This window comes from Tenrec ecaudatus, chromosome 5 (genome assembly GCF_050624435.1).
Source record: "Tenrec ecaudatus isolate mTenEca1 chromosome 5, mTenEca1.hap1, whole genome shotgun sequence".
Taxonomy (NCBI): Eukaryota; Metazoa; Chordata; class Mammalia; order Afrosoricida; family Tenrecidae; genus Tenrec; species Tenrec ecaudatus.
Window position 1 is genome coordinate 2,254,835 of NC_134534.1, and position 24,656 is coordinate 2,279,490.

Genomic DNA, 24,656 nt, shown 5'->3' on the forward strand with positions numbered 1-24,656 from the left:
CTGGTGGGCTTGTCCCTCTGGCAGTCCACAGGACTTAAAATATTCTTCACCAGCACCATAGCACATGCGCCAATTCTCCCTCGGTCTTCCTTATTCACGTGCCGATAAGGTGGGGGGAATAGTGTGGCTTGAACCAGGTACACTTTAGTCTTCAAAGTCACATGCTTGCTCTTCAACACTTCAAAGAGGTCTTGGGCAACAGATTGGCCAGTGATGCATCCTTTGGTTTCTTGACTGCTGCTTCCATGAATATTGGATGTGGATCCTAGTGGATCCTGGACAACTCTGACCTTCACTCTGTTGATCCTGATGCATCGTGTTTATATGCATCGTGTTGCGAGGATTTGGGTGGTCTTTACATTGAGCTACGATCCATAGTGAAGGCTGCCATCCTTGATGTTCGTCAGCAAGTGCTTCAAGTCCTCGCTTTCAGCAAACCAGGCTGTGTCGTCCGCAAGGATGGGTGTGAGCCGCCCCCGATCCTGATGCCACATTCTTCTTCATAATCTGCAGCCTCTCGGTGTATCTGTTCAGCATACAGATCGAAGTATGGGGAGGGGAGACAACCCTGATGCCCACGTTGCCTGATTTTAAATCAGGCAGTGCCTGTCCCCTTGTTCTTTCACACGACAGCCTCTTGGTCCATGGCCACGCTCCATGGAGGGAGCATGATGAAGTGGAATTCCCATTCTTCTCAAGGCTGTCCATACAGTGGACGCCTTCACCTGGCCAGCCTGACACAAGTAAACATCTTTCTTGTATTCTCCCCTTGCAGCCAAATCCGTCGGACGCCTGCAATGCCTTCTTTTCCCTGCGTCCTCTTGTGAAGCAGGCGTGAATTGTTGACAGCTCCCTGTGAGTGTACCGAGGCGGTGGGATGATCTTCAGCCAAATTTCATTTTCTGTGATATTAATGATATTGTCCTGTAATTTCCACATTCTGTTGGGTCACCTTTCTTTGGAATGGACACAGAGATGGACCTGTTCCAGTCATTCGGCCAGGTAGCTAGCTGTCTTGCAGATTTCTTGACATCGATGGATGCCAAGCTTCCGGGGCTTCCTCGGCTTATTGACACATTTCCACTGGGATTCCGTGGACTCCGGGAGCAGCCTTGTTTGGGGCTCGTGCCTTCAGGGGCGCGTGGACTTCTTCCTTCCGTATCCTCAGGACTCCATCTATGCTGCCTCCGGAAGTGGTTTAATGTCGACCATTTCTTTTCGGTTCAGTGAGTCACTCTCGGCATTTTCCTTCCATGTTCCTTTGATGCTTACTGCATCGTTCAGTGTTTTGCCCACAGAATCTTTCCATATTTCAGCTCGAGGTTGAATGTTTTTTTTCTCGCTTCAGTTTAAGATGCTAAGCGTGCTCTCCTTTGTGCTTTGTACCTCAAGTGTCTGCACATTTTCCTGGCAGTACTTTGTCTCTGGCTGCCCTCGGAAATCAGCTGTTTGGCTCGCTCATGTCTTCACCTAAGCTGCTCTGTGTCCAAGAGCAGGTTTCCGAGTCTCTCCTGACCTCCGCTGCCGTCTTGTCCTCCTTTCCTGTCTTTCCAGTGGCCTCTGTTTTCCGCGTGTTTGCTCTTCTTCGGTCTTACCGCACTCATCAGGTTTTCTGCCATTCGTGTCGATGAGTCTAGTATGTCCTTCACGTGTCCGGATCTTGGCTCTCGTGAACTTGTTTTCATGTTCTGAGGCTTCCACGTGAATTTATGTCAGCAATCGACAGACGGCCTGCTCCACAGTCGGCCAGCCCCATTTGGGCGGCTGAGCGTGAATCTCTCCGTCCTTTCTTCCCGTAGACGTAGTCCACTGGATCCCTGTGGGTTCCCTCCGGGGAAGCCCGCGTGCATGGTCACCGCTGGTGGTTTCAGAAAAAGGTATTTGCCATGAAGGCCTGGGCCTTGCGGGTTCGGACGTCGCTGGTATCACCTGTTCCCTCCTCTTTCTTTCCAGCTTTCCCCGCCAGGTGCCAATCGTTATCCATGCATCTCGAGTGCAGGTTTGATCTGTTTCACACTGAAGAGGTTGGTGGGGTGCCCTCATTCCTGGGACAGGAGGCTGCATGACCATCTGACCCCACGTGGCCGGCCGGCCGCTCCGCTCACTGACGCCCAGGAGAGCCATCTTGAAGCATTTCATTTGTGAGGGCTTTGAGTTTTCCTAAATTCATGCTTCATGCGCCCCACGTTCTGATGATGGATCCATGTTTGCAGCTCTTTCTTCCCGGTCTGAGTCATGACCTCGGCACGGGAAAGTCCCCGGAGCGTCACTCCATCCGCGTCTTCATGGTCAAACCTTAAGAAGGCAGCTCCTCCTTCAATGTACTTTGAGGGCCTTCTGAGCGGAGGGGCTCAGGCGGTCACTAGAGCTGGCCGTGCTCAGCCGCTGTTCATGAGGTTTGCAGCGGCTGCTCCCTCAGAATCGGACAGCCTGTCCCTTCTTGGGAATCCGCTTCGTCTGGAAGCTCGGCTGAAACCTGTTCACTGTGGTGGCCCTGCTTCCAGCATCGCAGCCGCAGGCACGCCACCGCAGGGCCGCACGCCGATCGCTGAGTGGTGGAAGGACTCCGGTGACCCAAATCTCAGTCCTCCTCGTCTCTCTTCCAAGCCCCTGCTTTCTCCCGGGCTCTTTATCTCTTTCTTACATTCATTCTCGTTCTGCCCGTGGTGTTTCTGCCCTTCCCCAAAGCCCGTTATTAAGTCCTCATCTGCGTCTTATCTCCCTCGGGCACCGTGTAATTTTTTCTTCATGCTTGAGATAATTTTGCCTTTTCCTCCATTGCTTTTCTTAGTACAATCAGCTCTCTTCTCTTCTGCTTGTCTTCTTTCTGAATGTCTAATTTGGGGTGCTTTTCAGCTTCCAGTGCTGGGTTAAGCATGCTGATTAGAATTGGGGGTGTGGTCTGGCCGTATGGTTTGGTTTTCTCCCTCCTCTCTGTCTTGGGGTGGGGGGAACATAGCCACGTTCATGGGTACTGACATTTATTTTCTGATTCTTTGTATCAGCAGTGTGCATATGTGACTAGAGTGGGCTTTTGGGTTTTTTTAGGAATTTAAGTTCAATAGCACCCTCTTCAGTCCCATAATTTAGTCAATTCTGTGTGTGTGTCTGGGGAAGATAGGGGGAAAGAGTGTGTGTCTCTGTCTGTCTGGGGCAGGTGTGTGTGTGTGTGTGTGTGTGTGTGTGTGTGTGTGTTTGGGGTGGGCGTGGGAGGGTTGTGTGTGTGTGTGTGTCTGGGGCAGGTGTGGGAGGGATGTGTGTCTGGGGCAGGTGTGTGTTGTGTGTTTGGGGCGGGTGTGGGAGAGTTGTGTGTGTCTAGGGCAGGTTTGGGAGGGATGTGTGTCTGGGCAGGTGTGTGTTGTGTGACTGGAGTAGGTTTGTGTAGTGTTGTGTGTGTGGGGAAGGTATGGAGAGGATGTGTGTGTGTCTGGGCAGGTATGTTGTGTATGTGTGTCTGTCTGAGGGAGGTGTGGTGAGGGGACGTGTGTGTGTGTGTGTGTGTGTGTGTGTGTCTGGGGTAGGTCACCCTTAAACCTTAGTCCCAAGAGACCTCTGGCATTCCCCTTGAACCAAGCAGGGCTCTGGCCCTTTGCAGGTCCCCTCTCTGGGGTCAGACTGGCAACAGCAAGTTGAAGGTGAGAGAGGAACTTATCTTCCTAGGAGTTTATCTTCCTGGGGAAGGGACAGCGCAGGAAAGCGGGACGAGAATAGTTCGCACAACTCAGAGCACGCGGTCAACATCACAGACGTGCGCGTGCAAAAGCTGTTGACCTGGAGCATGTTCGGGTCATGTCTCAACAACGGAACTAAATCACGGAGCAGTGTTGTTTCGGCGCCCCCTGCTGTGGGCCTGCCCTGGTGCGCAGTGGCCGATGGCCATAGCAGGATTGAGCTCCTGAGGCTAGTCTTGACTTTGACCTTCCCAGACTAGCTCTCTGGGCCTTTCTTTCATGAGTGTGTTTGAACCACCAACCTTGGGTGAGTCCTGCTGTGTTGGTAGCTCAACTCATAGCTACCCCGCCTACAAAAGCCTCCTCCCGGAGGCTGCCGTCCTGTCCAGCCTTCTCCTTGAGGGCCTCCTCTGTGGGTGACCCTCTGCCATATTAGGCCTGATGTCCTTCTCCAGCGACGGTCCCTCCAGACGACAGCGCTCACCGTCCGTGCCCCCAGGGAGGGACGTCTCTCAGGGACTCACAGGTCCCTCTTGCTCCCATCCTGTGAAGCCAGCCTACGACTGTGCTTTTGCAAAAAGACCAGGGGAGTCGGGCTCCCCCTCAGTCCCATCAGACTCCCCGCCCACCACGCTCTGTGTATTGTTGATTGGCTCCGTGTGACCACGCTCCGTCCCTCTTCCCCACGGCTTTTGGAGCAGCTGGACGCCTGGTTGACTGGCTTCTTGGTCAAGCTTTCTGCTCCACTTCTTGTCTACTCTTTTCCAAGGATGTGTCGGAAGGCGGGGACTTGGCAGCCACCCTTGTACTTAGACCTGCTGTGCAGGTGTCTCCGCAGTGGTACTGAGACCTGCTCTCTGTCCCCACCTCCCGGGCATCGCTGTGTGTTCTGCGGGGGCGTCTGCTTATCACGTTTCTGCCGGCAAGTCACCTGGGGGCTCTGCCACCACCTGGAAAGCCGCATGGCTGTGCAAGCTTGAGGGCCACCTGGCAGTCTGCACTCAGACCGCTGCCCGAGTCAAGTCCTCCAGAGAGACCCCCTCCTCCCTAGACTTGCCCTGACTGAGGTGGTCGGTTCAGCAGGGCATGGGGCCGACTTCCCTGTGATTTAGCCCCACCTTGCAGCACAGTGGGGATCGGAGCTGCTCGGCATGTGCGCTCTGTGCCCAGGCTGCTCTTCTAGCCCGCCCGGCATCTGGTCCACCTTTACCCGGATGTGACACCCATGGCCCCTTCCTCCTCCTGCCCTAACTGTCTCAGTCCCCTGGGGCGCCTCTAAGGAGACAGAGCATGCCCTCTCATACCCAGGAGGCTGGGGCGTCACTCGGGGAAATGGGATGCCTCTCGGGGGCTCCCCCCACAGGTCCAGGGCTTGGGAGTGACGGTGCATGTTCCTGCAGGGCAACCAGGGCTCCCTGTGGCCATCGGAAGTGTCCTCTGTGTGTCTGCTCTGGGCCCCTGGGTGCACATACACTCACTGTCTGTGTCAGGTGCATCTTGAAGGGGCGTTCTGATCTGCACACTCTGGGGGTCACTCCCGCGAGCTCATCTGTGCTGGGAGAGGGGCAGTGCACGAACGCCCAGCAAGGACACTGTGGCTGGGAGCCCAGCCCTTCGCAGACACCTTCCACCTCACTGTGCAGTCGGGAGCCTCAGGCCCAGAGAGTGTCAGTGACCGGCCAAAGGTCACACAGCCAGCAAGGGCAGACCTCAAATTTGAGCACAGGCCTCTCTGGCTCCAAAGGCCTGCTTCTCCCAGAATCTACAGACCCAGGGTCATGTGGGACAAGGGAGGGGCTCCTGCAGGGCTCCAAAGGGCTCCCAGGCCCACACCCTCTCCACGGCCCCCTTAGGCCCCTTCGTCCAGCTTGTGGTGGTGGTCAAGTATCCTCAAGTTGGTTCAGACCCATAGCAACCCTGTGCTCAACAGAATGGACCCCTGCCCCACCCTGTGCCATCCCGACAACTGGGCCTATGTCCCAGCACACCATGGCAGCCACAGTGCCCATCTGTCTTGTCCAGGGCCTTCCTCTCCTTCACTGCTCCTACCTTACCAAGCATCATGTCCTTCGCCTATGTCCTCAGTACTCTGGGGTCCAAAGACCACTTAGGGTGAGGGATCAGCGTGATGCCCCGGGAAGCAGGGGGAATCGTAGGGTGGGCAGCCCTGGCCTCTGTCCAGCTCCCTGGTTCTTGCAGGACCCCAGGCAGGGCACGTTCCCTGGCTATCACCCATCTCCTTGGCTGTACAAACCATGAAGAGCCCCAGGTGACCCTGGACTTGACTTACCTGGGCTGGGCAGGGCAGGGGGCCCCAGATCCTGAGAAAGGTGGTCAGGGAAGGCTTCCAGAAGGAAGCAGTGACCACTGGGCTGAGGGAGCAACCGAGGATTGAGGGGGAGGGGTCGAAGGGCCCGTGTGGAGGTGCAGGACACAGAGCAAGTGGATGGAGGGACCCTGCCTTGTGCTGAGGGGGAGGGGGCAGGGACAGCCCTGGAGTAGTCCAGCCCTTCCTGCCCTCACACCACCCTGTCTACTGCAGCCATGCCTCCCGACTGTGGAGGGCCATGGGCATTGATGTGCCCCTGAGCCAGCACGTGCTGGCCACTCTGCTGACCGTGCTGCAGGAGCGGCCTCTGCCAGCTGCAATGGGGGAGAAGGGCGGCTCCCAGCCCAAGGACAAGGCCTACTTGCGCTCGCTGGCCGTAAGTCTGCCCGCTCCCACCTCCAGCCACCTTCAGGCTAGGCCCTGGGAGGGGGACCCCATATCCAGCTTCGTAAGCCCAGCAGGCCAGAAGGACATGGCCTGCAGAGGGGAGCATTGGAAGGGAGGCCAGTGGGGGCTCCAGAGTTGGTGGGGGGCGGCAGTACACAGCAGGAGGAGCCGGTGGACATTGGGTCTAGTCCCTGAGAACACTGGAGGCCTTGGGAGCTGAGCAGGGGAAGTGGACGAGAGGTATGGCTGGGGGAGACACATGCACACACCCCTACACGCATGCCATGGATACATACACTCATGCATGCATGCACCGTGTCCATGAGTGCAGGTCATACACACAGTCATACTCATACACTCATGTTCAAAAACATTCACACATGCATACACACACCCACAAGTCATGAACGTGGTCCATGAGGTACTATTTGCACACATGGTCACATGCTCACATGTTCACACTAGCGTGCACACATGTACACATGCTCACGTGCATGTTTGTTCACACTTAGGTGCACACATGCCTGAACACTCCCTGCCCACAAGTCATGAACGTGGTCCATGAGGTAGTTTGCACACATGCACACACATGCTTACATTCACGTGCACTCATGCTCACACAACATGCACATGCTCTCACATGTGCACGCAGACTGGCACCTTCCCTGCCCACAGGCCATGAATACGCTTCACGAGCTGCAGTTCACCCGGGAGTACAGAGTGGCGGTGCAGGAGACCTATCCCGAGCTGCTGCTGGCCCTGCTGAGCCAGGTGCTATACGTCCTGCAGCTGGACCTGCCCCAGGAGCCACAGCCCCACCCGGAGGCCCAGGAGACCTCGCCCAGCCCCCAGAGGTCAGCCAGGAAGCAGGGACACTGGGCCAGGGTGGGCAGCAGGGCCAGCCCCCAGGAGCCTACACTGAGGGCAGCCGCTCCCTTGTGGCCTTCCCCCAAGGGGCCTTTGAGAGGCCTGTTAGCCCATTGTCCACCTTCCTGCTTTATAGACATGCAAACTGAGGCTCCTGGGCCCCAGGGGTGTCCACGCAAAGCTGATATAGCACCCCAATGCCACCCCAGGCACCCTAGGGGTCCCCCAGCTGTGTGGGAGCCACAGACCATGAGGGGCTGCTTGCATGGTCCGTGCCCACTGCCAGGTCTAAGTTTGAGAAATCCAGTCAGAATTCCTTGACAGCAGCCGGGCCGGGACCCTGGTGCTTCACTCCGTGAGGTGCTCCACGCCCATCGGCGTTTGTCAGTCCAACTGCTCTGAGGGTGGTCTCTGTCCCTTCTCCCAGCCTCACGTCCCTCGCTGTGTTCTGAGCAACCCAGCAAAGGCCATGAATCTTCCCTAACGAGCTAACAAAAGTCCTCCTGCAACTGAGGGGGTGAGGCGAGCTAAGGGTGGGTGGAGGGACTGTCTGAGCTCTGCTGCCCCCACCCAGCAAGCCCAAGTCAGCGCCCATCGTGCCTGCATACACAGCCCCTCCTGCTCCCTCCAGGTCCCCATGAGGCCCCATGGGCCCCACCTGGCCCACCCACCCCCGTCTGCACAGCTGCCCCACTCTCTGGAGCCTCCCCACCCCCTACCCCCAGAGTCTCACCCCGAAGGTGTCTGCCCAGAGTCCACTGGGAGGTCTCAGCTGCCACGCCACTGAGACGTTTGCCTGTCCCTTCCCTGCTCTGGTCTCTCCACAACCTGAGCCCCTCAGCCTTGCTCTCTGCTGGGCTATCTGCTCTCATAGAAGAGGTGCCCTGGATACAGGGCATCTATGTGCCTATCTCACTCACCGCAGCCCCTCAGTAAACCCAACACCAGTTTTCAGGGAGTGAACATGACTCCTGGCCAGCCTGGGTGCTGGGGAGTGGGTGTGACCCCTGCCAACCAGGACATCCGGGCACTTCAGGGGCCCAAGTTCCCATTGATCTCCAGGCCTTTCTTCCTAACTGCCTCTGGGTGGATTAACCATCAAGTCTTTGGTCAGCAACCACACACATTCACATGTGGCCCCACTTCAGTAACCCGAAGACCCCCACCCACCCCTCTCTCCATCCCAGTGTGCTCTGAGCCTGGGCCTAATGGGTCTCAAAGGCCCCTCTTGCTTCTCCCTGCAAACCTAACAAATCTGCCTCTGGGGTCCCCTAGCAGTGCTCACAGGGTGGCCCGGGGCAGCCAAGTGCTGGAGTAGGAATATGGCCTCCGACGTGGGAGCATGGGTGGCCCCATGGCCCCAGGCAGGCCTGACTCCCACCCTGTCCATCCACAGCACGTCACTGGAGGCACTCAAGAGCCTCCTGTCCACCACTGGCCACTGGCATGACTTCGCCCACCTAGAGCTGCAGGGGGCCTGGGAGCTGTTCGCCACAATGCCCACCTACCCACAGGGCGTGAGCCTCCTTGCCAGGTACGGTCATCTCTTCCCCAGTCTCTCTTGGGGGTACCTGGAATCTGGGGGTCCCAGGGCTGGCCTGAGAACACAGTAGGCAGGCTCAGCATGTGTACCCACTCAGAACATCCCTCAGCCCCCCGCCCCACCCCAGCCTGTCGCCACCCACCCCTTCCAACCTGGGCCTGCTTGCAGGGGGCCAGCTGCAGCCCAGACCTGTCCCTGCCTTGCTCCCCAGGGCCATGGTGCAGAACCACTGCTCACAGATCAAGGCTGTGCTGGACCAGTTGCTGCCCAACCTGCAGTGCAAGGAAGAGCGGGAGAGGAAGGTGGCCATGCTCATCTTCACGGAGGTACGGCAGCCTGCACCCCACCCAGGGCCGGGCCTCCACTGGCCTCAGCTGGAGAAGAACCAGCAGGATTCCCAGCCCTGCCCTCACCCCCAGCATGGGGGCCCACTTGGGCAGAGCCCTGGAGCCAGGCTGTGGACCTATGTGGGCCTTGCTGTGTGACACCTTCCCCCCCACCCCAGCCTCTGCATCCCCAGCTGGTTACTGAAGGGGAGCCAGCCTGGGAGTAGATTTCAGAGGCAGGAGTCAAGATCCCCAGAGTGAGGGTCTGCTGCCCTCTGGAGCCCTGGCCGGATGCCCCTACAAAGGTGCTGGGGCTGACCTCCGCCTGGGCGCCCAGTTCCTCTACAGCCCCGTCCTGCTGGAGGCCCTTCCTAAGCAGGGGGCCCTGTTGGTGCTGGCTCGAAGCTTGAGGGACCCCAGCGCCGAGGTGCGGGTGTGGAGCCTGCAGGGCCTGGCCAACATTCTCTTCCACCCTGAGAAGGTGAGAGGAGGGCTGGGCCGGGTGCTCCAGCAGGGTCAGGCAGTGGCCAGCCCCCACAGGCTGGCACTGCGGGCTCTGGGAGCAAAGGAGGGGGCTGGCCTGGGTCTCTGTGCAAGTGGAATGTAGGCTGGCAGCCACGGCAGGACCCCAGCCAGGTGAGGGGGTCTGAGCTTCAATGCTGGGTGTCAGAGGGCAGAGGCCAGACGGGTCCAAACCAGCCCCTGAAACAGCTGATGCCAGAGGGCAGTCCAGCTCACCTCACCAACTTCCCCCCAAGAACAGACCCCCTCCGTTCAACCTTGGAATTCATCCTCACCCCGTCACCTCGGCTGGGCCACAGCATGGCCTGCCCACACCTCCCTTCCCAGCAGCCCCTCAGGAGATTGGGGGTGCAGCGCGGTGAGATGAGTGGGTCGGAGGTGGTTAGGTGAGAATGAATTCCAATGTTGAACAGAGAAGGGCCCAGTGATAACCCAGAGGCCTGAAGCCACCACCAGGTGGACCTTTCAAGCTGAGAACAGCTGGCTGGTCTTGGCCTTGTCCAACCCCTGGTCCTACCTGCCCACACTGGGCCCCTCTCCCTCTCCCACCCCTGGACAGTGTGAGCCCATGGGAGAGAGGTCGGGAAGAGCAGGCCCTTGGGGCTTGACGAGGGGCCCCTGGAACTCCTGTAGGCCCAAGGGGACCCCCAGATCCTGGTGGGCAGCACACTGGGCCTCTCCAGGCTCCCTGAGCTGGCGGTGGACAGCACCGCTCCCCACAGCAGGAACAAGCAGGGCCCCTCCACCCGTGGGTGCAGGAGCAGCAAATGCAGTCTGGAGGGTGCCTGGGCGACCAGTTCTGGCCCCTCACGCCACCACCACCACCCCGTGCCTGTCCCCAGGGGAGCCTGCTCCTCGGCCAGCTGCCACCCTTCCTGGCCGGCTTCTTCCAGGACAGTGAGCAGGTGGTGGTGCGTGTCATGGGCACCGTGTCGGACGTGCTTCACCGCCTGGGCAGGCTGGGTGCCGGCACCCAGGGCCTCAACATCGCCATCAACGCCCGCTCCTTCTTCGATGACGTGAGCACACACCAGCGGGCAGGCGGGGAGCAGCCCCACCCCAGAGCCTTCCAGAGGCTAACGACCCTGGCCACCCTCCTGCCAAGGCAGGAGATGGAGGCTGGGAACAGGTCCGGAGGGGGCCCAGGTCCGCCAGGCAGAGCCCTGGGCCTGGTCTGGGCATTGACCATGGGCCTTGAGCTTCCCTGGGACAGCCACTTGGGATGGCTGTTCCCTCGGGGTGACACTGGGGGACAGACCCCGCCCCGGCTTCAGGATGGCCTGTGGTGGGAGAAATATAATGGGGGGCTGTCCCCACATCCTCCCTGGGGAGAGGCAGGGCACCCCCATATCCCGTCTGAGGGGGAAGCACGCCCCATCTCCAGGGTCCAGTTGGAGGAGGAGGCACAGCCCGACTTGGGAATGCTGTCTGAGTAGGGGTAGGCCCTCCCTCAAATCCTGTCTGAAGGAGGAGCACGCCCCTCCTCAGGGTCCAGTCCGAGGGGGGAGGCACAGCACACTGTAGAGTCCTGTCTGGGGTGGGGTGAGTGGGGGGTGTGAGGTTCTCCCCAGGAGCCCAGCCCTGGGAGAGAGGTCCTGCCGTGGCTGGATGGGCTGGACCCAAGGGTCTGGCTCTGAGCCACCTCCTTGCAGGATCGTGATGGGATCCGCGCAGCCGCCATGGCGCTGTTTGGGGACCTCGTGACAGCCATGGTGGGTCACGAGCTGAGCGGGCTGCGAGCCCAGGTCTACCAGAGCCTGGTCCCCCTGCTGCTGCACCTGAAGGACCACTGCCCAGCCGTGGCCACGGTCAGTGCCTCGGTGGCAAGGCAGGCCAGAGGCTCTGACCCGAGGGGCTCGGGGGCTGGGGCTTTGGGACGATCAGATGGGCCAGGTACACAGCAGGGGGAGTGCCCACAGCAGGGGGAGTGCCCACGGTGGAGGGGTGCTCCATGGGGCAGTGGGTCCCACCCAGGTCCTCCCTGCTCCTCCCACAGTACGCACGAATGCTCATACACACTCCAACTGTGCCACCAGGTGCCAAGTCCTGGGGGAACTGTTCACACATGACCCCCCTGGAGCAGCGCCCACATCCATGCTGATGTGACAACACACTAGAGCCACCAGCTTCCCAGCTCCAGCCAGAGGGAGTAGGGTTAAGGGCAGCCACCTGAGACTAGAGCTGCCCACACTGGGTCTTCCTTGGGAAGATGGGGCAGGGGAGAGATGGTGCTGCCCTTGATCCACTTGTGTGAGTGGAGGAGGGTCTGAGTTCCTGCCCTCAGTCTGCTGGAGAGCAGGGGGAGGGGGGGAAGGGGGTACAGGGGGCCTGGTTCTGCAGCCTGGGAGGAGGTCTGGAAGGTTCCCCGGGACAGTGCAGTCCCAGCTGAGGGTGGAGCAGGGAGGGCCCTCCAGGTCCCGGGGCTGGAAGGGGCACTGGGCTGTGCGTGCGGGGCGGTAACCCTCAGCTGCCTCCGCAGCAGGCCAAGTTCGCCTTCTACCGCTGCGCGGTGCTGCTGCGCTGGCGTCTGCGTCACACGCTCTACTGCACGCTGGCCTGGGAGCAGGGCCTCAGCGCCCGCCACTTCCTCTGGAGCTGCCTGGTGAGGCGGGGGCGGGGCCTCATCCCGGGGGCGGGGCCTCAGCGCCCGCCACTTCCTCTGGAGCTGCCTGAGGGGGCGGGGACGCCAGCCCGGGGGCGGGGACGCCAGCCCGGGGGCGGGGACGCCAGCCTGGGGGCGGGGCCTCAGCGCTGGCCACTTACCCTGGAGCTGCGCGGTGAGGCGGAGGCGGGGGGCGCAGGGTGCCAGCGCAGGTAGCAGCTGCAGAGGGTGCTCAGCCCGCCGCTGACAGACGTCCCCCGCCGGCAGATGACCCACAGCAAGGAGGAGTTCAGCGTCCACCTGGGCCAGGCGCTCTGCTACCTGCACAGCGGCCACCTCCACATCAGGACCTGGGCAGCACTCTTCATAGGTGGACCCCTGGCTGCGGTCCTCCCCCTCCCACGTCCAGCTGCCCTGCCCACGCACCCATGAGGGAAGAGGCCTCGGGGTGCGGGGGAGCCCCCAGCCCCCGACTCTGCCCCTAATTGTCCTGCAGGTTACACCATCTGCTACCACCCCCAGGCTGTGTCCCAAATGGTGACCAGCATGGATACAAACCTACTCCTCTACAGTAAGCAGCCCCCCCCACACACACACACAATCAGAAGCCAGGCCTCCCGAACAGCCCCCCTCCCCTCGGCCAGGTCAACACTGGGGGGTGAGGGAGACCCTTCCCCTTGCCAAGCTTCAGTGGTGACAGAGGGGATGTGGGCAGGAGGGCCCTCCCCAGACTGACTTTGACAGATGAGCAGGGGGAGCTCAGAGCCTGGGAGGGAGGCAACCCAGGCTTTGGTTGTGGCGGGACAGCGTCTGGGCACCTCTCAAGTTACAGAGAGGTCCCAGGCCCCCCCACAGGGTGGGTCACGGGTGACTGGCAGTTCAGCTCCCCTGTGATGTGCCCCTCTTTCCTGGAGCCTTTGAAGAGCTCAAGAAAGACCCAGAGCCAGCAATCCGGGAGTTCGCCGCCAGGCAATTCTCTTTCCTGCAGAAGGTGGGGGCCAGACTCCATCCCTGACGCCAGCAACCCCTGTAGCCCTTCCCCATCCCAGAACTTGATTGTACAGCATTTTTCCTTAAGAAAGGTGTACATTCAACAGAGGCGTCCCCCCTGTCAGCTCCCTGCCCAGTAGCCCCATGACCATCCCTGCTGTGACCGAGAGGAACCCCTGGGGACTGTGGGCAGGGTGCAGGACAGTGGGGGTGGAAGGCCAGGACCTTGGCGACAGGCTGGGAGGTGGTAGCCCTTCCACTCCAAGATCTGGCCCCATCACTGGCTCTAAGCACCTTCCCTAGGGAGTGTGGCTGTGCAGAGGCGGATCTGCAGCACCAGGGAGCTGATCCTGCCCCTGGACCAGCCTCCTCAAGCCTGAACCCTGCCATCTCCCTCTCCCCACTGCTGTCCTGCTGGTCTCAGAACCAGGGGCTGGCACTGCCAACCAGGCCCCAACACCCTTCTCATGGAGCCCACCCCCGGCCTGGGGTCTTGGTGCTCAGCCTGGGCTGAGCCGTGGGCTGGTAATTTCAGCTCCAGAGAAGAGTCCTTCCTGGCCGGGCCCTGGGTCCCTTCCCCTTGAAGCCTCAGTTTCCCATTTGTGAAATGGCTAGATGGGCCTTCCCAGGCCAGACACTGAGCTTCTGCACCTTGTCCCAAGACCCCTGCCACACCAGCCAACCACCCCAATGGTGACACCCCATGAACCTGCCCCCACCCTGACCTTTTGCCCCACCTGTCCCTCGGCCCCTCCTTTCTGAGCTCTGACCCCACCCTCACCATCTGGATGTGTCCCCATTACCCAGCCTGCAGGGCCCTGCTGCAGGCAGCCCCTGCACCATGCTGCCCCTCATCTCTAATCCCCCAGGCTGAGCTCACCCTGCACCCCATCCCTGCCCACATCCTAGATTGTGAGCCCCTCAGAGTAGGGCCAGGGGGACCCCAAACACCATGATGGACTGAATACAGCGGCCGAGGCCAAACCTCTGATTTACTTCAATCCATTCTGTTCAGGGCTGTGGAGAAGCCACAGGGTCAGCCAAGCTGGCAGGCTCCCCAGGAGCTCATGGCCCAGTGATGGCCGCCAGCCAGCTCTGCCCCTGTCTCTGAGGGAGACCCTGGGGGGCTCCCCAACAGCTGTGACTGGTGCTGAGCTGGGCCTGGCCTCTCCCTCTGGCACAGACTCCTCGGGGACCCAGGGCCATTGAGGATGCACCTGGAGCAGCCGGTGGACAGGAGATGTGGAATCCAGAACCACTCTTGTGCAGGCAGGGTCCCCCAGGGGTCTTTGCTAGAGTGCCCCTCCTGAACTTAATGCCCTCCAGCAACCTCATGGCAGTGGGCAGCACCCACCCAGCACCACCACTCCCACACATGCTTGGAGCTGGTGGCAGGACTGGGAGCGGGGCCCCAATCTATTGGTGGGCATGTCCCCCAGGCTCTGGGAAGTTGGGGTGAGGGTCCCCTATCTACCATGGCTGCAGGGGAAATCCATGCACTGCCCAGGTCACTGGTACAGGGCCAGGCCTGTGTCCCCAGGGTCACCCCCAAGGACATATCTCAAGTGCTGAGCTGGGCCTGGGGGAAGGGGCATGAGATTGCCCCCAGTGCACAACCTCCCTGGTGGCTAAGTGTCCCAGTGTGGGGACTGGGAGGGCAGAGGGAAGACTGGTGGGCAGATGCCGGGGGGAGGCAACCCCAGACAGAGGCCAACACCCCAGGCCGGGGCTGCAGATCCTTCAGTGGGGGTCAGTCCTGGCCTTTGGGGAGGCCATCTTCAAAGTGTGGGGAAGGGGGCACTGGAGCAGACCCAGCCTGCCCCACAGCAAGGCCTGTCAGACAGCCAGAGCCCAAACTGTCTGCCTGGGTCTCCCCTGCACCCCCATGCTCCTCTCTCAGGCCCCCGGCAGCCCTTCCTGTGCCCCTCCCTCAGGGCTGGGGGCTGGCTGCCACTCCCAGGAAGTCCACTCCCAGGAAGTCGGGGTGTCCACGTGAGCCTAGGTGGAGGGGGCAGCTCCATGAAACCCCACACAGGCAGAGGGGGCACCCCAGAGATCCAGCCTCACCTGCTCCTAGCTTCCAAAACAATGGAGTGACACTGTGAACCCATTAGACAGCTCTGTCTAAAGGCGATGTGTACCCCCCACCCCCCACCCCATCCCAGCCCTGTGGACGAGGGCAGCTGGGGCCCTGGACTCCCGGATCCTGAGGCATAGGGCCAGCCATGGCCACCAGGGGGCGAAAGAGGACCAGATGGGAGGAACTGCTGGTCGTGGCCCCAGCCTGCACCCCCAACCTGCGCTGACACCCCCAGCCTGCACCCAACCTGTGCCAGCCACCCCCTGCAGACTGCACCCCCAAACTATACCAACCCCTTACCAGCCTATACCCTCCAACCTGCACCGACCCGCGCAGAGATGGCCCCAGCACTTCTGCACACACAGCCATGCCTCCTCTTTATTGCTCAGGGCTCAGGAGCACCAAGGTGTGAGGTGCTGCGAACAGGTCAGGGTGCGGCTGGAGTTGCTGCTGCCCAGGGTTAATAGGCACCCCCATTAGCAGGCTCCAGGGAGGGCTGTGTCTGGGCGGGAGGCTCGGGGACATGGGGACACACTGCATAAGGGACAAGGTTATGACAGGAGGGGCACAGAGACAGACAAAAGTCAAAGAGGTGGGGACATGGGGTACAGAGAGTGCAGGGGCAAAAGAGTGGGGAACATGAGCGAAGAGGGACAGGCTGGCACAGGCAGCCAGATGGGGAGTGCGGGTCATAGGCCCCAGGATAGAGGGGTGGGGGAGCTGGTGGGGCAGGGTGCCAGAGCTGCTGTTCGGGCAGCCGTGCCCCTGCAGGCAGCCTGAGCTACATGAGGCAGCACCTGACCCGATGGCCGTGTGGTGCCCTGAACCGCAGCCTCTGTCGGGGCCGGTACTTCTCCAGGTAGGTGAGCTGTTTGCTGTTGATGGCACCCCGCCGCTTCCTGTTGAGAGGTCAAGGGTGTCACCAGGGCTGGGAGGGGGCCCTGAGAGCATCACAGCAGGCTGGCCACTGCCCCACCCCCCCCACCCCCGCCATGTGCCCCTCAGGGCAAAGCCCAGGGAAACCAGCTGCTCTCCCCACTCGCAGGCCACCACCAGCCTCTCTTCAAACCCCCGCTCTTCCAGGCGCTCACCCCCCTGCCTGAGGTGTCACTCAAAACACCCAAGCCCTCCCCCACTGAGTCTCCCAGCAGGCCCACCGCCCCCACCTCTCCTGGACCCTGGCCAGCTTTCTGCCAGGCTCTGTCCCTTCTGCTCTTGGCTTGTGTCTGGGACAGCTGAGGGACAGCAGGCACCTAGCAGGGGGCAGCTGCCACTTCCTGGAGGGGGGGGACACCAGGAGCAGGCTGAGACCAGGTGACAGCCATGTGACAGGCTAGGGACACTGTGTCCCACCCTCCCTGACCTCAGGCAAGGCTGACTAAGTGTGAGAGCAGTCAGCCCTGGTTCCTCTGCCAGCTGGCTCGGAGCCCCAGCCCCAGGCCGGGCAAGGGGACTCACTGAGCAATTGTAGGGCTGGCCGGGGGACCCCAGGGGCTGGAGGCCTGCCGGTCACTGTGGGGCAGCAGCCATGCCAACCAGCAGCTGTGGGACAGACACACACCGAGCACGGCCTGCAGGTAGACATGGTGGCCTGAGAGGTCGAGTAAGGAGACTGGAAAGAGGGCACGAGACACGTGTGATTCATGTGTTGTGTGAGCACAAGATGCATGTGAATGTGGCGTGTGTGCGTGACGTGTGTGCATCTGTGTAAATGGTGTATATGGTGAGGTGCACTTGTGTGTGTTGGATGGTGTGTGAGCATCAGTGTGTTCGAGTGTGCACGTCAGAGCATGTGAGAGTGGTGTGGGGATGTGTGTGGGGTGTGCACATGAGGGAGGGGTGAGGGCAGGCAGGGGACAGGCATCAGGTCCCAAGCTCCGCAAGGCAAGGGAGGCCCCTCCAGCAGACCCCGCCCTCGCCCCTGCAGCCACTCACTGTCGGATGAACTGGACCGCGTCCTCGTACTTCATACCACCCTCCAGCAGGGCCAGCGCCACCAGCACAGGGGCCCTGGGGACACAGCGCCAGGTTAGGGGCGGTGCCCAGTGCCCACGCCAGCAGGCCCTGACCTGGGTTCACAGCCTGGGAATCTGATGTGGGGACCCTGGGCGGCTCAGAGTCAGGGCGTGAATATCAGGGGAGCAGGGCAGAAACACATCCTGACCCAGACTCAGCAATAAGGCGAGAATCAGGGGGGTGGGGGGTGGGGACACGACACACTGGCAGCTGAGAGTCCGGGTGTGAATCTCAGGGGTGGGGACATTCTGACTGGGGGTGGGGGTGTCAGAGACAAGGCGTGAAATCTCATGTTGGGAAGATGGGGTGGGACTCAGGGCATGAAGGTAGTAGGGGATCTTGACCTGGCACTCAGGGTGTGCTCCACCACCCCACCCGGCCCCTCAAGATCCTGTGCTGTTGACAGCACCACATGGGGTGGGAGGCTGGAGATGGGGTGAAGGGGAAGCCAGACACACTGGCCCTTCAAGAATCTGTACCCTGAGTCCACCCCAATCCTTCCCATGGCATCCCAAGCCGGGAGGGCTCCCCTCCCAGCCCCCAACCCCGCAGGAAAGCTCTGGACCCTGGAGTCCTCGAGGAGGGGGCTCTGGGGCAGTGAGGCCACCCCTGACCCACCGCGTAGGACCAAGAAACTGAGTGGACACACACCGTCCCAGGCCGGCCACGCAGTGCACCGCCACACAGCTGCCAGGCTCCTCACAGAACGTGGCCTGCAGCAGGCTCAGCCAGTCTTCCACAATCCTCCCAGGCGGGGGTGCCCCGTCGTCAAAGGGCCAGTCCTGGGGGGGCCATCACAGGAGCCCTGGAGAGTACTGTTCAGAGAGGGCACCCCTCCTGCTCACCAACCCACCACCACCTCCAGGAAGCCCGCCCTGAGAGCCTCTACCACTGAGTAGGACCCCTGGCAGCCTCCCCACACAATGAATTGTGGCTCTGGGGTCCCCTGGCCCCACCCCCACCATGTAATGACCTGCCCCAGAGGTTCTGGGCCCTGTCCCCTGAGGCCATCCTGTCTGCAGGGCAACCATGGTCATTGCCCCCACACCAGGCTGAGCAGGTACCCTGTGACACAGCCCGGGTACCCCAAAGAAGAAGAAACAACCTGGGGCCCTGCTGGACTCCAAACCCTTAGCCACCTCAGGGCCTGCTGGGGGCATCCTTGGGGTCCTTCCCACTGACCCTCGGTGCCTGGGAGGGTCAGGTGGCCCTGAAACCAGGAGCTACTTCTGAGAACCAGGGTGTCTACAGACATGCCTGGAGCTGCTGCTGAGAATCGGAGTGTCTACGGCCCTCATCTTTCTAAGCAACTGAACCTCACAGGGCCAACCCCAAGTGGAGGGGCTGGGCCATCCAACCCAGCCTCTGACCCCAGAATCCAGATCTGTCCCCACCCAAGGCCAAGCCCCAGCTGGGGGAAGGGGGCAGAGGGGGCTCTGAGGCCCAGCCAAGCCACCCCACTGGGACCCACCAGCAAGGTCAGGGAAGTCTGTACCCTGCATGCCAGAGTGACCCTGCAGGCTGACCCTGGATCTCCATGCACCACCACCCCTCTGCCTGGCCGGGCAGGCACCAGATGAGCCAGGGAAACAGCTTACAAGCCCCCACACTTACCTCCCCTAGCCTCCTCAGAGCCTCTAGGGACCCATTGCTGCGCTGGCAAGCCCGCCACCCCCATCGGCTGCCGGGCGACAAGGCCGGGCATGGAGACTTGGAGGGCCAGAGGGACAGGCCCAGCAGAGGCCCATGTGGCACCTGCAGCCACGCTCTGCCCACTGGGACCCAGCTCTGCCCACAGCCCGGGTCAGGGGGGTGCGGGGTTTGCAGGCTATGGGGTCTCTGCCAGTAGGGCTGCCAGGGGCCCCAGCCATGGCCTCGGGACCACCCGACACCTGCCAGATCCCATAGGAAGGGTCCTCTAGGACCCCTCTCCAGACCCTCAAGGCAGATCCCCGGTGCAACAGGGCAGGGACATTCGGGCCCACAGTGGGGGTGGACAGAGGAAAGGGAGAGAGGACAAGTCGGGGCAAGGCAGGTGTCCTAACCCTTAGGTGGCCCAAGCAAACACACGAAGGTGACAGGCGGCTTGCTTCCTGGTGACGGGACTCAGCCAGGGCTCCTTGGCGCCCTCACCCCCCCTCCCCTGTGACAGTCCCCTTTGACAGCCCCCCATTATAGGACACCCCCAGTGACAGTCCCCCAGCAGCAACCCCTGTGGTAGCAGGGACCCCATCACAGCCCGTGGTGGTAGGGACCCCATGACTGACAGCCCCCATGACAGCAGGGACCCCATGAAAGTCCCTATGGCATCCCCCCATGGCAGCAGGGACCGCACCCCACCGTGAGGGTCTCACCACCACAGTGATGCCGTCCTTTTCCAGGGGGGTCTTGTCATAGGTCACCTCACACACGCGTACCACGGTGGTGGCCCCGTACCTCTTCAGGTCCTGCTGGGAGAAGACAGGGCTCAGGGTTCAGGGCCCCTGACTGGACTCTGAGCAGGGCTGGGTCCCCTCTATGAGGCAGAAAGGCTAAGGCCCACAGTCGTGACCCAGTCATGGCATGGGCCCTGACCCTCCCCTTTCCTGAGCCTCTGGGACTGCCGCCCCACCCCACCCACTCCATTCCCAGATACCCCCGCCAACCTCCCCTGCCACACCTTTCTGCAGACAGAGGCCCACCCACACACCTGAGATGACCCCCAGCTAAGGCAGTCCTGCACAGGCCCCACTCAAGGGGCCCACACTGGTCAGCCAACCACATTGGTGCCCAACAGGGCCTCGGGTGGGGGCCCCTGCGGGGAGCCTTGCTCCTCAAACACACATGCCCCCAGTGGGGGAAAGGTGAGAGCCTTCGGACTAGGCAGGGATATTTATACCCAGGCAGAGGGGGAATCCCTTCCACGGGGGCCACGTGCAGCTGCCCCACCCCCACAGCTATTCTGGGAGAGTGACCAGTCAGCTGCTGGGCCTGCTGGTCACAGGACGGGGTCACCAGGCTCAGAGAAGACATCCTAGAGCATGGGGGGGGGGGGTAGGCGGGCGCCTCAGTGCCTCAGAGAGGATCCATCAGCTGAGCAAGCCCTTGTGGCCAGCTTCACTCAGAGCCCTGACCCTGGCCATACCCTGAACCCTGATCCTGCTCACATTCTGACCCCTGACCCTGCTCACATTCTGACCCCTGACCCTGGCCACACCCTGAGCCCTGACCCTGCTCACACACTGAGCCCTGGTCCTGGTGACAGGCTGAGACCCACCTGTCCCATCCTCACACATGCCCCGACTCCTTCCAGCCCCGCCAGTGCCGAGAGGCCAGAAGGTGGGCTTGGGTGGGCAGAGGATGGCGGCTTCAGAGCTCAGGCCACACCTGTACTGTCAAGAGTTGTCACACATCGAAACTGGTCTGCCCTGCCGTCCCCCAGGGGTCACCATGGTCCTGTGACCAGGGCAGCGAGGTCTGGTCTCAAGCGCCACCCTTGACCCTGATGTGGTCAGCTGTAGCATGCCCCAGCCGGCCCCCAGTCCCCGCTGCAGGCCAGGCCCCGCTCACCTGGATGAAGGTGCCGAGGGTGGCGTTGGTGGGGTTGTGGGTGATGAGGAATCGCATGTTCTTGTAGCTGACCTCCACGGGGGCGGGCCGATTCATGCGAGCCATGGCCGTAGGGAGCAGGGGTCACTATGAGAGGACCCACCAGCCCCCAAACCCCAGAGAGAGGAGCGGCTATGCTTGTTCAAGAGAGGAAGCGCCTAAAAACCCCACCCAGCCCACCCTGGCCCGCACAAATATTGTGCAATAGTGGGAGGGGGCTCCCCCAGAGTTCAGGCAGTTAGAGCAAAGCCACGACCTCTTTACAAAATAAAGGCTCCAAATGGCCACCCCGAAATCCAAGGGCCCCCCTGAGCCGGACTCCCAGAGCACAGCCGTCACCAAGGACCAGAAGAAGCCAGAGCCACTCAGTCCAGAAGGGGGGGGCGGTGTGTCCCTGCCGAGGTGCCCTGGAGGTGCCTCCTTGGTGGATGGCTGCAGCCCAGCAGCCGCAGGAGGCTCAGTGTGCACTTGAATCAACAGGTGGCACAGGGGAGGCTTGGGGCACCAATCACGTTACCCCATCGGGGCACGGTGAGTCCGGGAGGAGGGCAGGGGGCTCAAGTGATTGGGCCGGCCCCAGGCCGGGCAGCGGCGGCCAGGGGCGGGCGAGGGCAATGGTGAGGGCCAGCGGCACGGCCTCTTCAGCAAAACTGACCGTGAGGGTAGTGCTGGGCGTGGCAGTACTCAGTGGCACCCCCCACGGGGCCTTCCATGGACGCCAGGCTGGTCAGCGGCAGGCCACGTCTGGGAAGAGGACAGAGGAGCATTACGGGGCAGCCAGGCTCCTAACTGCCCCACATCACAATCCATGCTGCTCCCTCCCACTGGCCCTCCTGAGCCTCAGTTTCCCCACAGAGAGCTCAAGGAGGGGCAGCTCCTGGTCAAGGCTGCTGGGGGGCCAGGAGTAGTGGTCCATGCAGACAAGCTCTGGCTTAAGGACAGGACCCAGATCAGGCTTTGGGGCTCACACACATCTCACACACACTCCCACATACGCACCCCCACATACACAGGCTCACACATCACACACATTCACAGGTACCCATGCTCATACACACTTATGCATGCACGCACATACTTACACATCACACACACCCATGTGCTACACATGTATGTGCACACTCACATACACACACATTCACAAGTACACGTGCTCACACACATATGCACCCACGTACATATCCACATTACCACACACGTGTAAACACATTCATACAAACACATATTCACACATACACATATCACCAACATGCATATGCACACATGGAGCACCTGAGCCCCACAACACAGACCGGGACCCTGCCCACACAACCCTGGCCCCAGCCTGTGCCTGGTAGACACCCCGCACCCCTCATGACATCGCCCTGCCTTCCACAGCAGGCCATGCTGGGGAAAGGGCAGGGGGTGGAGGGGTTGTGGACATGAAAAGGCTGTCCATGCACCCCCTCTGGCTCCTGCAGTCACCCCCACCCAGCAGCCCGAGAGGACATGCCAGCTTTGAAGATAAACATGCCCAGCTCTGCCCTCCTGAGCTCAGAGACTCTCAGTGCCCAAGAGTAGGCCAAAGCATGTGCCAAGGTGGTGACGGCACCAGGTGGCCAGACGTGGGGTCATATGTGCCCGGGCCCTGGAAGGAACAGGCCTCCAAGTCCACTGGTCTTCCTCTTGGGCTAGGAGTCCAGCAAGAGCACCCAGTACCCCCACCACCCACAGGCTGCCCGAGGTCTTGGGTAGCCCTGGCCTCTGTGTGCTTCAGCTCCCACGTACCCACCCTACCCTTGGCACAAGACCAGACTGGCAGAGGATGCTGGGTCCTCCCTGCTGGGACCCCTCCTGCCTGCTCCCAGAACCCTCCTCTCTGCCAAAGGAAACGGGCCTCCACAGGCCTCCCACTGCAAAGACCCCCCCCAACCCCTGCCCCACCCCCACCTCTTACCTGTGCCTCAGCACCTCCCCTCCAGCGGGCCAACCCCAACACCAGACAGACCCTGCACCTGGTCGCTGAGCACAGGCCCCTCCACACCTCACTGGCTTTGGCTGGGCACTGTTGCTCCGAGGGGTAAAGTGGGGGCGGGGCTGGGGGCTGAGTAGAGCCCAGGCAGCAGGAATCCCTGCGCGTGCACCCCACTCTGAGCACTGAGCGAAAAGGCCGAGCTGCTGTGGACGCCCCAGCACAAACACCTGAGCCCCCCGGGGCGAGTGTGCATGTTTACAGCAGAGAGGCGCTCTCAGAGCCCCAGGGGCTTCGGGACTCCCCAGGGTCCGTTGGCAGGGCCTCCCTCCAGGGGAGGCTCACACAGTCTGACCCCGCCCAAAGAGGGAGGAGCCTGAACCGTCTCCGGAGCCACAGAGCTGGCCCTGCTGGCCACACACCCACTTGTGCAGGCCAAGGGCAGCCCCTGGAGGGGATAGAGTAGTGATGCCGGACCCCCTACCCACTATGCCCTGTCCCGCTGCAGCTAGGCCGCTGAGCCAGCCAGGGGGACAAGGGTGGGTGCCTCAACCAGATCTACGCAGGGCTGCCCCTGGGGCCCCGCCATGATCAGCTGGATCCCTAGGGATGCCCCCCACCTCCGAGAACAGGCATCACAGCCCCGGGTCTCCGATACCCCTGGCTCCCCACTGGTCACCACACCAGAGTCCAGCCGGAAACCTCCACCTCCCTGAGTGCCCCTTCTTGGGGACCCAGCCCGGTTCCCTCCCACCTACAGACACTGGCCCTGCCCTCTGTAGAGACTGGGCACGGGGTACCAGGAGGGGCGCTGGCGGGGACTAAGGGGTCCGGGGCCCGCCGAGGCGCGGGCTGGGTGGAACGGGATCTGCCAGGGGCTGGGGGAGCTCGAGCTGGCCTGGAGCGCCCAGACGCCACGCGCCGCACACCCCGCTCCCCGCGATCAGGAGGGTGTCCTGTCCAGCCTGCGGGAGGGTGCCCTGCCTTCATAGCTAGACTGGGGTCGCAACAAGTACCCCCCACCCCAATCTCGATTCCTACCCCCGGCTCCCACCCGCGCTCACCCGAGCCGCCATCCTTGCCTGTGCTCCAGCCGGCGGTCCCGGACAACCCGAGTCTGTCGGGCGCTCACGAGCCTCGGTCCGGAGGCTCGGAGACCTAGCAGGGGGCGTACCTAGCAGGGGGCGTGGGGCGCGCCCACCCTCGCCACCAACCGGGCACTGCGCTGCTGGCCTCCCGGCGGATGCGGAGCAGCTCCAGCTGGGCTATTTATAGCGACCAGTCGTCACGTGGGCGGGGGGAGGGGGTTGTCCGGTGACCGGGAAGCGACCTGGCTTCTGGTGCTACCCCTGCTGGCCAGGCTCCCACACCTGCCGCCTAAATATAGCGGGGTCCTGCCCGCCAAGGGTCCGGTGTCCCCCCACCCCCCTCCTCACACGCTCACATACACTCACATTCACACACCCTCTCACACAGAGGGAGAGGAAGCACCTGGTAGATAGGAAACAGGGCAGGGCAACATCTATGGAGGGACAGCCAGGGCCCACTGTCACCCCCTCCAGGACACACACCCCCAGCCAGGGTCCAATGATACCCCCCAGGAGGGACAGCCAGGGTCCACTGACACCCCAGGAGGGACAGCCAGGGTCCACTGACACCCCAGGAGGGACAGCCAGGGTCCACTGACACCCCCAGGAGGAACTGCCAGGGTCCACTGATACCCCCCTAGGAAGGGAGCCAGGGCCCCACCAACGCCTTGAGATGGTGTCCTATTCAATTTTCAT

General features: G+C 61.8%; 2 protein-coding genes across 2 annotated transcripts in view; one reads left to right on the plus strand and one right to left on the minus strand.

The window, feature by feature from the left end:
• LOC142448573 (maestro heat-like repeat family member 5) overlaps positions 1–13,262 on the plus strand; it is a 34,368-nt gene extending 21,106 nt beyond the window's left edge. The window contains exons 20-30 of the mRNA XM_075550528.1: positions 6,214–6,376; positions 7,063–7,241; positions 8,651–8,788; positions 9,009–9,123; positions 9,461–9,604; positions 10,488–10,664; positions 11,298–11,453; positions 12,125–12,247; positions 12,515–12,617; positions 12,744–12,818; positions 13,162–13,262. Coding sequence (XP_075406643.1) covers positions 6,214–6,376; positions 7,063–7,241; positions 8,651–8,788; positions 9,009–9,123; positions 9,461–9,604; positions 10,488–10,664; positions 11,298–11,453; positions 12,125–12,247; positions 12,515–12,617; positions 12,744–12,818; positions 13,162–13,262 — 1,474 coding nt within the window. The remainder of the gene's footprint in view (positions 1–6,213; positions 6,377–7,062; positions 7,242–8,650; positions 8,789–9,008; positions 9,124–9,460; positions 9,605–10,487; positions 10,665–11,297; positions 11,454–12,124; positions 12,248–12,514; positions 12,618–12,743; positions 12,819–13,161) is intronic.
• A 2,422-nt stretch (positions 13,263–15,684) lies between these two features.
• On the minus strand, positions 15,685–21,660 carry PTP4A3 (protein tyrosine phosphatase 4A3). Its single transcript, XM_075550565.1, has 5 exons — positions 20,883–21,660; positions 19,688–19,780; positions 17,985–18,115; positions 17,253–17,327; positions 15,685–16,216 (listed from the first exon to the last, which is right to left on the minus strand). The coding sequence occupies exons 1-5, from the start codon at positions 20,985–20,987 to the stop codon at positions 16,099–16,101; spliced, it is 522 nt and encodes a 173-aa protein (XP_075406680.1). The 5' UTR covers positions 20,988–21,660; the 3' UTR covers positions 15,685–16,098.
• Positions 21,661–24,656: the final 2,996 nt, after the last annotated feature.

Bases quoted from the DNA above. Each gene is read 5' to 3' on its own strand.
- PTP4A3 (XM_075550565.1), bottom strand. From the start codon at position 20,987: ATGGCTCGCATGAATCGGCCCGCCCCCGTGGAGGTCAGCTACAAGAAC. The intron at 17,328-17,984 runs GTGTGTGTCCAC...CTGTGTCCCCAG, and splicing joins TGCGTGGCCGGCCTGGGACG to GGCCCCTGTGCTGGTGGCGC. The intron at 16,217-17,252 runs GTGAGTGGCTGC...ACCTCTCAACAG, and splicing joins GCGGTCCAGTTCATCCGACA to GAAGCGGCGGGGTGCCATCA.